Raw genomic sequence first — 15,905 nt, 5'->3', positions numbered from 1 at the left:
AAAAAAAAAAAAAAAAAAATCTTGGGTTAATGTTTATCATTAGAAATGTCCACTTCCTGGACATTTCTCCAAGGAAACATTTCTCAAACTACTCAAGACACTATAAACACAATTTGTGATGCACACACATGGCAGGTCCCAGTTTTTACTTCCATGTTGTTCCGTCATGGTCTCAATGATATCTCCTGAGCACTTGCACTGTTTCAGGCAATATTCTCATTTAATCATTACACCAAGCCTATGAGTAGGCACTGTTAGTATCACCATTTTACAGGGGCTTCATAGTCCTCATTTCCTTCCCTACAGTATGGTGAAGGGCAGACCATTATTTCTCTTCTGTGTCCACTGGAGTGGCTCTTGAAACTTCAGCAGGAGAGAAGGAAAGGGATTGGTTTATAGATTTAGATGGCTTACATTTAACCTGTCTAGAGCTGTTTCCAAGAGGAATGTTAAGTTTGATTCTCACTCTCCCTGCCCACGAACTGTTGTGTCTTTTTCTTTATTACTGTGGAAGAGACATGCAAATTGTTCTGTTTTATTTAAGCTCCTTTTATACTGCTGTAGGAAAGTAACAATAAATAGAGGATAGGATTAAAAAATAGAACAAAGGTGTAGCTTGGTAGTAAAAAACTCATTGTCTTGAAAGGATTTGTTTCTAGAGGAAGGTGACTAAAACCAGAGGAATTATAGCATTTTTGTCATTAGTGGTTTACCTACACCAAGGACAATGACTGTACCAGAGGATATCTAGTTTCCTTTAGGAGGCAGAGCTAGGACTGGGCTCCAGTAAAAGGAAACAAGAACTAGGAAGCAGGTGGCAGACTAATGGAATCGGTTTAGCGTTCACAGAGAGCGTACTGAGAAGGCGGTAAGGCGGTAATGAACTTGCTAAGGTACACACTCTGCACTTTAGAAATTCTCGATTCCCACACTCCTGGTTCTCTGAGTGTCATCTACTAAAAATACTTGAACATTCTCACTTTTGAAACCCACTGAAGTACGCTTAGATTTTTCAAAGATACTCTACATTTTAAAGAAAGAGGGTAAAAAGTTTAAATTTCCCAGTCTTAAAAAAAAAAAAAAAGCAATATTGTTGCTCTTTCTCAGGAACCTTTATAAGTGGAGTAAAAAGTCTGACAAATAGTTATGATTTACGATTCTAGGAATTTCATTCAAAGCATTAATAATTCAAAATTCTTCCACTTTTTCTCTTATCTGAAATTCTTTAATTAAAAATTCTTTAATTAACAGCCTCTTCAACAAATGGTGTTGGGAAAATTGGACAGCCACATGCAGAAAAATGAAATTGGATCACTTCCTTACACCACACACGAAAATAGACTCAAAATGGATGAAGGATCTCAATGTGAGAAAGGAATCCATCAAAATCCTTGAGGAAAACACAGGCAGCAACCTCTTCGACCTCAGCCGCAGCAACATCTTCCTAGGAACATCGCCAAAGGCAAGGGAAGCAAGGGCAAAAATGAACTATTGGGATTTCATCAAGATCAAAAGCTTTTGCACAGCAAAGAAAACAGTTAACAAAACCAAAAGACAACTGACAGAATGGGAGAAGATATTTGTCAAAAGCTTTTGCACAGCAAAGAAAACAGTTAACAAAACCAAAAGACAACTGACAGAATGGGAGAAGATATTTGCAAATGACATATCGGATAAAGGGCTAGTGTCCAGAATCTATAAAGAACTTAGCAAACTCAACACCCAAAGAACAAATAATCCAATCAAGAAATGGGCAGAAGACATGAACAGACATTTCTGCAAGGAAGACATCCAGATGGCCAACAGACACATGAAAAAGTGCTCCACATCACTCGGCATCAGGGAAATACAAATCAAAACCACAATGAGATACCACCTCACACCAGTCAGAATGGCTAAAATTAACAAGTCAGGAGATGACAGATGCTGGCGAGGATGCGGAGAAAGGGGAACCCTCCTACACTGTTGGTGGGAATGCAGGCTGGTGCAGCCACTCTGGAAAACAGCATGGAGGTTCCTCAAAATGTTGAAAATAGAGCTACCCTATGACCCAGCAATTGCACTGCTGGGTATTTACCCTAAAGATACAAACGTAGTGATCCAAAGGGGCACGTGCACCCGAATGTTTATAGCAGCAATGTCTACAATAGCCAAACTATGGAAAGAACCTAGATGTCCATCAACAGACGAATGGATAAAGAAGATGTGGTATATATACACAATGGAATACTATGCAGCCATCAAAAGAAATGAAATCTTGCCTTTTGCGACGACATGGATGGAACTAGAGGGTATCATGCTTAGCGAAATAAGTCAATCGGAGAAAGACAACTATCATATGATCTCCCTGATATGAGGGAGAGGAGATGCAACATGGGGGGTTAAGGGGGTAGGAGAAGAGTAAATGAAACAAGATGGGATTGGGAGGGAGACAAACCATAAGTGACTCTTAATCTCACAAAACAAACTGAGGGTTAATGGGGGGAGGGGGGTTGGGGGGGTGGGATTATGGACATTGGGGAGGGTATGTGCTATGGTGAGTGCTGTGAAGTGTGTAAACCTGGCGATTCACAGACCTGTACCCCTGGGGATAAAAAGATATTATATGTTTATGAAAAATAAAATTAAAAAAAAAAATTCTTTAATTAAAAATTAAATTCTTTAAGTTGGAGCATCCCTGATGAAGGAACAGTGAAGAAGCTCTAACATTGGCTAGAACCCAGGGCTTCTGGAAGGTAGAGAGTGCTTCATATGACGTTTTCTATCATCTAAGATGCCAGCCATATTCCACTGAAAACAATGTCTTCAAACAAGCTCTTCTGGTATCCTTATAGATACTTGGAAATAAATATAATTTTGAAAAGCAGATGTATAGGGAGTTGTTTTTTTTTTTTTTTTTTTTTTTTTCCTTCTTTAAGCACTGAATTTAGACAGGGAAGCTAGGTATATTCTTGTGTGAGCTCACACATAGAAGCATGGGCCTATTTCTTTCCCCTGGAGAGAGGGGGAGAAGTCCAGAGACCAGTGGGAATTCGAATAACTCAGACAGTAAAGGAGAGACATTCTTAATACACGAACCCAGCTATTACTACCCAGTTCATTACAGACAGAACTGAAGGCTGAAGATCTTAGATGGCCTACTAGCAAGTAACAGGGAAAGTGCATATAGCACCAATGAGATTACTTTCTCCTTCCTTCCTTCTTCTCTTCCCTCCCTCCTTCCCCTCTTTTTTTTTTTTTTTCTTTAATGCCATGTGCTTCCCCTATAATGTGTTGTTCTCTATAAGGCCTAAGCTACTAACTGCACTAGGGAGTTTCTTTTTGTTTTATTGAGACTGATTCACCATCATCATCTTTTATTTTGGGGAGGGAGGAGTGAAGGCTATGATTTTGGTGGGACATTGGCATATCTGTTGGTCCCTACCAACTTTATTTGAAAATCCTTTTCCTAGGTTTTTGATCATCACAAATTCTCTTATCCCTGCACCTCCTTGTGAACACAACACTGGTTCCAAAACACTGTTATAATTCATCAGTTCTGTGACCATTCACAGTGGAGGCAAGTGTCATCAGAGGTTGCTCGAAGTTGGAAATTTATAAGGCTGTTAAATCTGGGATGTTTCCCCCTCTCTTTTGTAAGAAGTGGTTTAAGTTAAGCTTCCAGATTGTGATAAAAGACAAACTTCTGCGGATTTAGCATGATTTTTATTCCTTTCTGTAACAAGAAAATCATCTTAAAAAAAGAAAGACTTAATGAGAGCCATATGGGTTCAAAGAGGACTGGAAGAAACCATTTGCATCTGGATATTCCTAGTTATTAAAATGGGACCGTCATAACAAGATACTTCAAGAACATTTACTATTTGAACTCCTGTGTTCTTCCACAAGGCTGGAAGGCTTTCTGACCAAACGCAGTCACCGATGCATAATGAGGATAGAGGAAATGGCCTGGGGAGAACCCTGTTCATCCTTCATTATTGGCCAGGCAAAAAGAGGTCAGTGTGGTTGAGCTGTTCTCAACAAGTCATGCAGTATAATCTAGGATTCTTTTTTGTTAGTGGGATTTATTTAAACAGAAATGGTTTGAGGCCACTCTGAAATCCCAGAGATCTCAGAGTAAACTTCAACCATCCCCAATCTGTAGCTCTGGGAAGAACTTATGGTAAATGAATTGGTGGTATTCATCTCTCCTGAGTAGCATAAGAACAGTGGTTAAGAGCACAGGCTTTGGTGCCAAACAAACTGACTTAAAGTCTGGCTTTGCCACTTACTATCTCAATAGTAATTCTGATCTTCAATTTCCTCGTACGTAAAATGGGGATAATAGCAATTATCACATGGTAGGTGTAAGGCGTTAACTTAGTAATTCTTGTATAGCTCATTGTTTGTGCTCCATAAGTAAGAGTGATTACTAATAATAATATCTTGATTCCGAGAGCAAATAACTCACCAATAATTCTATATGTAACAATTATAGAAAAATAGAGGATCAGGTACTCTTTGCTATGGGTGTGGTATGAATGTCACTTAATAGAGTCATCTGGGTTGAATCTCTGCAAATGCCAAACAATTGCTATTCACTTATATTATAATATTATCTTACCCCTCTCAACCTTGAGCAGGCTATATTCTCTTATCTGCCTACATAAAATCCCTAAACCCCCTCTTGGTTCTTGCCTCTCTGCATCTCTTTCCACCTGCTTTCACGAGAGAGGAAAACAAGTAAGCCTAGGGTTAGGTCTTAATATGTAGGTGAATCATTTGTAAAGCAACTAATAATGGAATCACTTTGCTACTTAAACATTAGGAGCACTTTTAGTGAGTTCTTAATTTCACAAGACCAGGTCAAAACCCTGCAGATAGGAGAACATGCACAAATATAAACTGATCCTTGGAAAGGGAGAAAAGAGTTCTACTGGGAAGCCAGTGGTTGCTTACCAGTAGCTAAATTCCATTTCCCGTTCCTGACAGTGTATATTAAAGTTATACTTATTTGTATATATGCATAGGTATGTACACACACACATAAACACACACAAACACATACACACACACACACTCCTTATAGGTTATAAGTCTCTTGAAGTCAGGCCCAGTTTCATTTCCCTTAAGCCCATTATAGTGCCTTGTACTTAGATAGCCCTCAGTAAATGTTGGGGGAAAATGGTACTTAGATTGGAGCTTAGGGAGCAGCTCATCTTTTCAGGCCCCTATCTCAGTAACTCACTCATTTAGACTAGAGCCCATTAGGGAAGGCCTTTTCCAGTATACTGGGTGGTATTTTTCCGCTTGCCTGAGGTTAACGTCCTTCTTAAAGTGACTGACTTCCTTTTTTTCTCCCTGAATGTCTCTGGTCCACTTGTTACAGAATCACTTTCTATCATCTGAAATCAGTGAATCTGAGCTCATTATCAACACTCCATTTATCAGAGAAAACAGTGGCAACATGCAGGTTTAAAGGCTCAATACACAGTAGAAGTTATGGAAGATTTACCAGATTATATTATATTTTTAGTCTGGTCATTTTTTAAGTGCAGTGAGAGCCATAGAAGAATTCAGCACAAATAGCTTGGGTTTCAGAGTCATAAGAGACCAACCTTTGGTTTCCTGGACCTCAATGCCAGCCTTTTTAACCGATCGATGTTCCATTTCTGTAACAGCACAGCAGAGGAAAAAGAAAATCAGAATCTCCAAAGAAAACCCTTGAAAACTTATTTTTGACATTAATTTTGCTCAGTGGAAAATATTTTAATTCATCAAAGGCATTATCACATTACAAAAGAGTTTAAGACAAACCACCGATTAAGTGCCAGGCCCATAAATCCTGGATAAAATCTCCTAGTGAAAACTGAACTATTTCTAAACTCTTCATATTTAAAGTGAGGTTGTCCTTGTGGAGTTCATGATAATGTATTATTTCTGAACTATCAAGTGGTTCTGTTTTCATGTGGACATCTAGGCTGGTTACTAATTCTGTCATGTTTGATCACCAGTCTTCTAGCTCACATAAATAGACTTGACTAGTTAAATACTAGAATGCAAATACATGAGACATTCGTGTAGCCTCTGATGGCAGTCTTACTGTCCTAGAAGTACTATTTCTCAGATTTATTATTCAGGTGCATTTTGGATTACACAGAGGGTTCTTCTCTTTCAAAGCTGAATGCTATACTGCAGCACTTCTCAGCGTGGGAAGCCTTTCCAAAATATACACATTTTATCACTCCTCTTCTTTCTATAGATCTTGAGTCGGGTCTGGCCATTTGTGTTATGAAAGCCCTCCTCATCGGACTTGGATATGCATCTCTGTTGAGTACAGAGCACGAGGGTGGTCTCAAGAGCCTTAGATCAGAATCTTAGTGAGTTTAAGTATCATCTTGTTACCTGTGAAATGAAGGTGCGGTATAGATTTCTGAGGTCTTTTCTAGCTTGAAAGTTATTTAGTTATTTTTTTTTAAAGATTTTATTTATTTATTTGACAGACAGATCACAAGTAGGCAGAGAGGCAGGCAGAGAGAGAGGAGGAAGCAGGCTCCCTGCTGAGCAGAGAGCCCGATGTGGGGCTCGATCCCAGGACCCTGGGATCATGACCGGAGCTGAAGGCAGAGGCTTTAACGCACTGAGCCACCCAGGTGACCCTAGTCATTTTTTTAATTCTTAAAAACCTGGGCTCAGTCTTGGAATTGGGAATTATCCATCCCTCTCTTTGCTTTCCTGTCTGCCTACACCCTCTGGTTCCTCTTTGAGGAGGTAATTGGGGGAAGGCTGCACTTGCAAGGGGAACGGGAAGCTATTGCTGGAGTGGAATAGGCCACGCATACTTCTGTGCACTTGACTTTAACTGGGTCCTTATTACATAATGGCAAAAGCCACTCAAAGGACAATTGTGAAGATCGCAGTTACCAAATTTACTTGGACTCTAAGATCTGTGTGATATCTGATTAAAGTTTTTGGGCTCCTGATTTTACTTTTCTTTGTTATAACTTACATTTTTTTCTTTGCTGTAACTTTTACTTTCCCTTGTTATAATTAGTATTTATCGTCATCAATTCCAAATGTCCTTATTATTTCTCTATCTAAAATTGCCTGCTGCTGCTCCTGATACCTCAGATTTACCATTCCTTTCCTTAACTCCATCTTCTCCTATGGTTCAACTCTGCCATATTTTAAAAGCATCTCCGGACTTTGGGTTTTGTGGCCCATTAAGCATTTATTATGGTTGAATCTAGAAAGCGTATGTTTTTTAGTACGATATCAGAGGCTAGGTTAGAATACTTTTGCAAGAATTAAAAATAATGTCCAAATTGCAATTAGAAAATCCCCAAACTAGCTGGCTTGGTCCCAAGAGAGACGCTCTTCTGTCCCCAGACATACTTCTGAGTTACATGAAATAACAGTTTGGTATTTTGAACAAGCTGCAGTCTAAAGGGAAAACGCAGAGTGCTTCCTGCTTGGGGTAATCTGTGTCTGACACCGAGGCTGGCCCTCCTCGATGCTCAGCAGCTACTCAGAGCTGAAGAGACACACGGGAAGTGATACCAGCATGGAAGCCGGTCAGCCCTTCTGCTTTGCCAAAGCCATCATCTCCCTCTGGAACTAAGTTGGAATTAATGCTGGCTTTCAACATAACAGACATTACTCCAGGAATCAAGAATTTCCTGTGGAGTATCTGTGGAAACAAGGGGATAACTGCCAGGTTGGGGGGGGGGAGCTGTTTCTCTCTACTTTTTAAAAATTAATTTAATCCCTGAAATGAAACTGAACAGGTCTTTTAACAACTGCCAATTATATTTTGATTTCCCACTCCTATCAGAAAAAAGAGAAGGAAATGCAAATATTTTTTTCATATGCTCTGAGGCAATAAAGCGGAAGGGGCGCCTGGGTGGCTCAGTGGGTTAAAGCCTCTGCCTTCGGCTCAGGTCATGATCTCAGGGTCCTGGGATCGAGCCACGCATTTGGCTCTCTGCTCAGCAGGGAGCCTGCTTCTCTTCCTCTCTCTCTCTCTCTCTGCCTGCCTCTCTGCCAACTTGTGATCTGTCAGATAAATAAATAAAATCGTTGAAAAAAAAAAAAAAAGCTGAGGGAAGATACGGACAGGAATACTGTCAACACCATACTTTCAGTCAAGGTGAACTTCCAGACGGTGTTGGTGTGAGCATCTCCAACGTACACGGTCCCATCTCCGGACGCAGCGATATCGTGAGGCATGTCGAAGTGCTGCAGAGAGAAGAAGCACATACGAGGGGGGGTGAGCCTCTCCTTGAATTCTTTGGGAAAAGGTGGGGAAACAAAGCAAAGCACACAATAAAACAGTAAGCCTGTTAAACAAACCAAACAAACTATAATTCCATCCAGGCCCCTCTAGGCCAGGAAGAGACATTCACTCACTCATTGGGCATCGACTCCATGACGTGTAATTCTATCCATTGGAAAATGCGAAGGGACCCTCAGCACTGACTTTCAAGTGTTTTAAAAGTAAACGTTTATGAAATTACTGTTTTCCAGTTTTGTTTACTCGGTGTTCCATGAGCTACCTATTTATTTGTATTTTTTTTTTTTTTTAAAGATTTATTTATTTATTTATTTGACAGAGAGATCACAAGTAGGGAGAGAGGCAGGCAGAGAGAGAGGAGGAAGCAGGCTCCCTGCCGAGCAGAGAGCCCGATGTGGGGCTCGATCCCAGGACTCTGAGATCATGACCTGAGCCGAAGGCAGCGGCTTAACCCACTGAGCCACCCAGGCGCCCCTATTTATTTGTATTTTTGCCTTCATGTTTCTTTTTTCTTTTAATCACTACCACATTTGCCTGTTTTAATCTATACAAGTAAAAAATAAAAAGATGGAACATTAATTTTTGTTATTATTCCCATCAAGCTATCATATGCTTCCTGAAAAACTACTTATACATTTCTGATAGAAGAGTCACTTCAAAGATTCGGGCATTTAGACGATTTCTGAAGTGCATACCGGAGACATGTAGCAGTGTACGGATTCTTTTCTCTGACACCCAGCACTTGCAGTGTTTTCAGTCAGCAAAAGGAAACAAATTGAGTATTACCACCAAGTACATCTTGGGCTTTTTCTTTTCTTTTTTACCTATTTTAGATATTCAGTGTTTCAATAGGTCTTTCTTCATGACATTCTTCCATTTCAAATCACCACCATCTCAGTCATTAGGACATAAGAGAGGAGAACTTTTTGTGACTTTCAAAAGGCCACCATACTAGTTCTTGGAAGAGCAGCCTTAAAATGTGCTGCTGCTGCCATTTCTGTCTGGCATGTGAAGCTTTCAAAGGTGCCAGGTGGCCACCCATTGGCAGGACATGGATAATTTTTTTCACTGTTGAGGCTCGTAGGCCTGTCTGAGTATACAGTTTTCAAAAATATGACCAATGTGTATGGACAGGAGCACATCCGGACTCTAGTCTTGTGAGGTAGCACCTGTCCACTCTGGTGTGCTGAGTACAAAGGGCACTCATGAGGCAAACTACTGTTCTTAGCTCCCTTTAGGTGAGTCAGAATACTCACTGAGGAGATACTATTCTTTGAAAGTCATCAACAGTTTGTCACGTTGAAAAGAAAAATGAGGGGCATTGGGTGGCTCAGTGGGTTGGGCCTCTGCCTTTGGCTCGGGTCACAATCTCAGGGTCCTGGGATCGAGTCCCGTATCAGGCTCCCTGCTCAATTGGGGGCCTGCTTCCCCCCCTCTCTCTGCCTGCCTCTGCCTACTTGTGATCTCTCTCTGTCAAATAAATAAATAAAATCTTAAAAAAAAAAAGAAAAGAAAAGAAAAATGAGACAGCCATGCCAAGGAGGCTCATTCCTTCATACTACCAAATGAGCTGTGACAAATGTGCATGAGAACAGAAAGCCAGAAATCAAAATGTTGCCTTGTTGATCTCACAAGCCAGTCATTAAATGTTCATGTTTATTTTGGGTTCAGCTAATAGGTGGCAACAGGCTTGCAAATTACAGGAAGTTCCTCTTCTGTACCAAAATATGTTCTTAGAAACCAATTTGCAAAACATATGCTTGTAAAGTGGTTCATATTTCCTGATAGGAAAAATAATATAATAGAACAAGGTGAGGGGGAAATGTGTGAATTATTCGTTGGCCAAAGATTTTGCTTTAAATAAATCACAATATGTCATCAATGCAAGGCTACAATAACCATAAGACTCTACCTGTGGCTCTCAGACAGATCCAGGGAGCCCAGGTTCTGTTGGAAATACTCTGTGGCCATTAGGGGGCTCAGGAGGAGGATAGTGGATAGGACTTTGGGACCTCTCTTCCTACTGCAGTCAGAAGTATTCAACTGTAATCTTTTTAATGAACTTTTCTACTCCTTTGTGTCAAAATCACACTGTAAGCTTTAGGATTAAGCATGAGGGTCTCGGAGTTGAATGAATTTAAAGATCTTCCAATCCAGGTTTTGTAAACTCTTCTGAGGTTTCCTTTCTCTTCTGTTTAGGTACCCCTACCTAACAAAGTCAAACTGACAAGAGAAAGAAGAATGACAGCATCCTCCTGGGGCATCTGGTGACACAGCCCAGGGCAACTTGCTCTCAAAATCTTATACTTCATCTTAAAAATTCATAGGAGGGGAGAACTGGGTGGGTTAAGCCTCTGCCTTGGCTCAGGTCATGATCTCAGGATCCTGGGATCAAGCCCCACATCAGGCTTTCTGCTCAGTGGGGAGCCTGCTTCCCCCTCCCTCTCTGCCTGCTGCTCTGCCTACTTGTGATCTCTCTCTCTGTATTCAATAAATAAATAAAATCTTAAAAAATTCATAGGGGATTTGTGTTCTCAGTATCATAACTATGTTGTTTTAACACCAATTAATGTTTAAGTTTTACATTAAGTCACATAGTTCTCTAAGAAGTTGCACCAAGTTATGTCATAGTTTAATGTATCCCTTGGTATACCAATGTGCCCCTCAGGGGATTAAAAGGTTAAACGCATTTTAGGGTCCACAGACCTGTATAAAATCCAGCTGTGCTCTTACTCTTTAGCTTTGGATAAATAATTGCATTTATGTGAAACTTTGAGCTCGAATACTGTCAAATATTATAAATTTTAATCTCCATTGTTAAGGCTGGAGAAACAACATAAATCTGGGCTTACTGTTTTTTTTTTTTTTCTTTTCTTTTTGGGATGGAGTGGCAGGGATCATTCCCTTCCCTATGAGCTGCCTTGCAAAAGAAAGAAAAAAGAAAAAAAGCCAGGATGTGAAGGATGTGTAGGCAAGCAGTTGTTAGGGACCACAGCCTTTCTTGTCACTATGGGGAGAAGAAAGTGGGAGGTAACTATGTATCTTTTGCCCTCATACATTTGTGATACCATCTGAGAGAATAAGAACCATCCTCTTTATCGTCCTATTGTCTCAGCCTCCCTGCATTGACATAAAAATGGAGCTCATATGTTCAGGCATAAACTTTTCTGAAGAATGTAATAGAAGAGGGAGAACTAAAGTACCCAGGGAATAAGTGGTAGACAGGCACACAGAGAGGCGCAGACACATTATGTAAAACTTGACTTTTGATTTGAAGGTAGAATTTCTTCTTACACAGGAGTCAATATACCATATGATTTCCTTCACCCCAATTTAAGCTTTATGATGATAATGTAATTAAATGGCAATTCTGAGAGATTCATAGACTGATTTTCATTTACTGAGTCAACACAAAACAAATTTCTATATTTTGGTGCACTATCAAGTCTTAGGTATTGAAAGGAAAAGCAAATTCACCTTGCAGTTAGGCTCTCTTTATAAGTGGGCTGTACTGACTTACATATTATGACTTGTTCATTGCTGAATGTCTGGTGAATGCTAATGTTTAGGTATAATGCCTTCTGAGGTTTTCATTCATGGTGGTTCATATGAGAATAAGGCTCATTTAGAATTTAGCTTCTTAATAGCACACAGTTTTGCTTTCTTGATGCATATTTGAATTAAAAGTTAATGTCCTGGTTGACACAGTATATTGTCATTAAAAGAAAAACCAAGGCAAATCCGCACTAATACAAAGCGAAGACATGAAAGTTAAATCTGTCGTTCTATCAATAGATACGAGGAAGTTAACCCAAAGAGGCAAAACAATGAAGATCGGATAATCAGTAAAGATCTGAAACACTACTGAAGTAAAATAGATATTATCAATGTAATGAATTTCTTTCCTCACTGCTTTTCAGGTGAAATAGAGTGAAAAGTCCTGTTTATTGTGTATGAATAGAAACTTAAAAAAGGGGGGGAAGCTGTACTGCAATTTTTGTTCAGATTCAGTTTGGTTCAGTTCAGATCCTGTAACTTTTGCTAAACCTCCATTTGAGAGAGTCTGTGCAGGCTTTGTCCTGTTCTGTTCACCATTATACCCTCAGTATCTGGCATGGTGCCTGACACCGAGTAGATCAATCCCAGCCTAGCTGTCAGTATTCTAACGGACAATTTCTCCAATATTAAGGCATTTGAAGTTTTTTTTTTTTTTTTTAATCTAGCAAACTTGGCATTTTAAAGCATATTGTCAGAGGTATGAGTATGGAGATAGAGTTTGTCCAGTGTTTCATGACAGTTGCACTTTGATTCAAGGAGAGCCAGTACATCTTGACATTTTTTGAAAAATAACTCTTATTTGCATCATTGTAGCAGGCTGGATTTTCTAAAAATGATCTGCCACAAGTGCACACAGGCAGGGGATGTGAACATTCTGACCATTCTGGCAGCCATATTGCAGAGAAAATACACTAAAGAGACAGAAGGGCAATGGGCATAGTGAACCAAAGTGTTTGCAAAACGCACTATTGGAATAAGCAGCAGTAAAGCATTTGTGGAGTTAAAACTTAACTTTTAGTCTCTGTCCTAAACTAAACCTTTAGAACTTAAATATTCAATTCCAGAAACTGCTATCTTCAAGTCTTGTTGCTCAATGTGGTAACAGCATACAAAAAGCAAGCAAGATTTCTGTTGGAGCAAAGAGAGCTACAAAAGTACAACTGAACATACTGTGGTATCCTCCCTACTTGGATGAAAGCAGACTTACTTTTTTTTTTTATATTCAAACTACAGTGAATTCCAACCTGCTCTGGTGTGTAAAGTCTACTAAGAACCTTAGAAACACATACAGTGGTACTTCGCATCTGAAGAAACTGACCTAAGAACAGACAAGGATATTTATTCTAAATAAAACATAGTAATAGGAAACTCCTAAAAACGTAGCTAAGAAAGTTATCACATCTCCTTAAAGTTTTTAGAAATCATTCAAGTACAAATTGAATGCCAAGATTCATATTTTAGTTTATTCTTAGGATAACTGACACCTAGGCAGTCTACGTGAGTACCTTGCGCACTGGCTTGAAGACATCTATGATTTCCCCACTGGAAAAGTTCATCACAAATCCCTGGACGGGTTCTTGGTCTCCAAAGAAAGGCTTCCCATTCACCGCAAAGAGCAAACCTGTGACAATACATCCAGTTAATCTTTCTTTAAGGAGAGAAGACTAGCCTTCAAGTACATGCATGTACATTACACAAACAGTTAACTTTGCATGGTCAGCCTAGACCCTATAATTGAAAACGAAAGTAGAAAATAAAACACTAAGCAAATTTATCTTGAATAATAAGAACAGGGGCAAACAGGTTAGTTAAGACATAACCTCCTTATAATAGGAAAACCAGGAACTGCAAGGCCTTTTCCACTTAGGAAGCCAGTAGAAATCAGGAATACACAGATAGTGATACAGATACAGAGACATACAGATATTACAGACATCCTAGTGATAACCTTTAAGTCAGTCATTGTGGGATATCAGATCTTCCAAAAAATAAGTACAATATGCTATCATTACAAAGAGAATCAGAGAAAAATACACAAAGGCAGCAAGTGAAGTTACCGCAGAAACCAAATAATCTGATTTTGAACAATTGAAATTAGAAAATGTGAGATGCGTATTTCAGGTTATCAAAGACTTATTTTTTCCAATTAAAAAATTAGATTGTCTTTTTAATATTAATTCCATGAATACTTTTTGTAGTAAAATTATATTTCCTATTATAGTAGTGTTTATACAAAACAATAGAAACTGTGATGTTTGGGTTAAATAAACACTTCGGATGACTGAATATTGCGTTTTAAAGACTTAAAACACAATAAAATATACATCGCACTAAAGCGTTATCAAAGATCTTTTTATCCTTTTTTAAATGATTTTAGGAAAAGGTTCTTTAACATATCATACTAAGAAAAACCCAACACTATCAGCATTAATTACTACTGTACAATATTGTAGAGGGAATTCTAATTATAATACACGATTGCTTAGATTTTGATTTTATTTTTTATTTTTTAAAGATTTTATTTATTTATTTGACAGACAGAGATCACAAGTAGGTAGTAGGTAGAGAGGCAGGGAGAGAGAGAAGAAGGGAAGCAGGCTCCCCGCCAAGCAGAGAGCCCGATACGGGGCTCAATCCCAGGACTCTGGGATCATGACCCAAGCCGAAGGCAGAGGCTTTAACCCACTGAGCCACCCAGGAGTCCCTAGATTCTGATTTTAACCCGATTTTCTCTCATATTCTCTCTTAATGTTTTTCTCCTCATATTTGATTTATTTTTATTCACTATGAATTTGATCACCCTCTTTATTAAGTGAATGGTCTTGCCAAACTTATTCTTTACATATGAAGTAAAAACCAACATGAGAATTTCTTTTTCACTGACATTAATGAGAGTCTTTTATTATTTTATTACTTGTTCCTAGTGGAAGCCAAACTTGCTCTTTATCTGGTCACCTGAGTCTCTTTACTCCATTTCCTAAATATACTGGGGGCTGTTTGGGAAGACAGCAGACTATGCAACTTTAATAATATAAGAAATGTAAATATAATAGGGAGGACTACCAATAGTCAATGCTACTTTAATAGAGGTACACATATGTTTATGAAATATATTATAAAAATTATATATACATTTTAGAAATATATTTTTAGTTATTCAATATTCATGATTTAAAGAAATTCTAATGCAAGTTATTTTGTAACATGGATCAACTGGAGCTTATTTTATAAATTTATATTATTTTTCTGATTTTCTCCAAATCAAGAAAATCTAGTTTGAAAAGGAGAAAAAAATTCCAGATTTTATTGGCCATTTCTCTTGGCATTTAAATATAAGCCTCACTTACTTTACATATTTACCTTAAAAAAAGAAAAAAAAAAAAAACTTGGCCACTGCTTTTTTAAAAAATGTGAAGCACAAGTATTTTGAATACTGTACTGATTTTTACCACACACCATCTGTTGATGATGTGTGAAGAAATAATATTAATCATTTAATAACCAGAGCAAATGATCCAAATTAAGGAAAAATGAAAATCAATATTTCAGAACAATTTTTGAATCCATTACAAGTGCTTTCTTATTTCTGTAAAAAGAACAAGGTCACATGAGTTGAAAATGATCTGCAAGGCACTTACAGTTTTAAAATAGTTTTAAGATCTAATCTTTAAAGCATCTTCTATCCGTTAATAAGAAAACAAATTCATAAGAGGAGCATATTAAGATACGACAAATAATTTGTAAGGTTAGAGTACAGCACAGCAAAAAATAAAAAATAAAGATCAAGTACCTGGTATATATGAAATTGCAAATATATTTCTTCCAAATGATGCATGCTTAATCTCTCGCACAAATTCTTTGGTGTCAGTTTTAAAACACTGGATTCTACCATTTTCCCTGTCTGCCACGCATAACTGGCCCAGATGAGGTATAAGAGCCAAGCTGTGAGGAACACTGAACTGGCCAGGTTTTGGATTGTTCTTGGAAGACTCTACAGAACAAAGAAAAACCTCAGACACACAATGTGCAACATCACCCAAAGTCTGACTTTCAAGTTTTCTAATTTTCCAAATCT

At 38.5% G+C, this 15,905-nt stretch overlaps 1 protein-coding gene across 9 annotated transcripts in view; it reads right to left on the bottom strand.

The window, feature by feature from the left end:
* Nucleotides 1-15,905, bottom strand: part of LOC111148403 (peptidylglycine alpha-amidating monooxygenase) — a 159,255-nt gene that overhangs the window by 6,991 nt on the left and 136,359 nt on the right. For all 9 annotated transcript variants that reach the window (XM_022504922.1, XM_022504924.1, XM_022504919.1 and 6 more), the window contains 4 exons: nucleotides 15,621-15,821; nucleotides 13,336-13,451; nucleotides 8,118-8,217; nucleotides 5,598-5,651 (listed from right to left, as the gene is read on the bottom strand). In XM_022504922.1, the coding sequence (XP_022360630.1) occupies nucleotides 5,598-5,651; nucleotides 8,118-8,217; nucleotides 13,336-13,451; nucleotides 15,621-15,821 (471 nt within the window). The remainder of the gene's footprint in view (nucleotides 1-5,597; nucleotides 5,652-8,117; nucleotides 8,218-13,335; nucleotides 13,452-15,620; nucleotides 15,822-15,905) is intronic.

Source organism: Enhydra lutris, unplaced genomic scaffold (genome assembly GCF_002288905.1).
Source record: "Enhydra lutris kenyoni isolate GAN:26980312 unplaced genomic scaffold, ASM228890v2 scaffoldscaffold19, whole genome shotgun sequence".
NCBI lineage: Eukaryota > Metazoa > Chordata > Mammalia > Carnivora > Mustelidae > Enhydra > Enhydra lutris.
The sequence above is the reverse complement of the archived record's forward strand: the minus strand, read 5'-3'. Positions and strand labels throughout refer to the sequence as shown.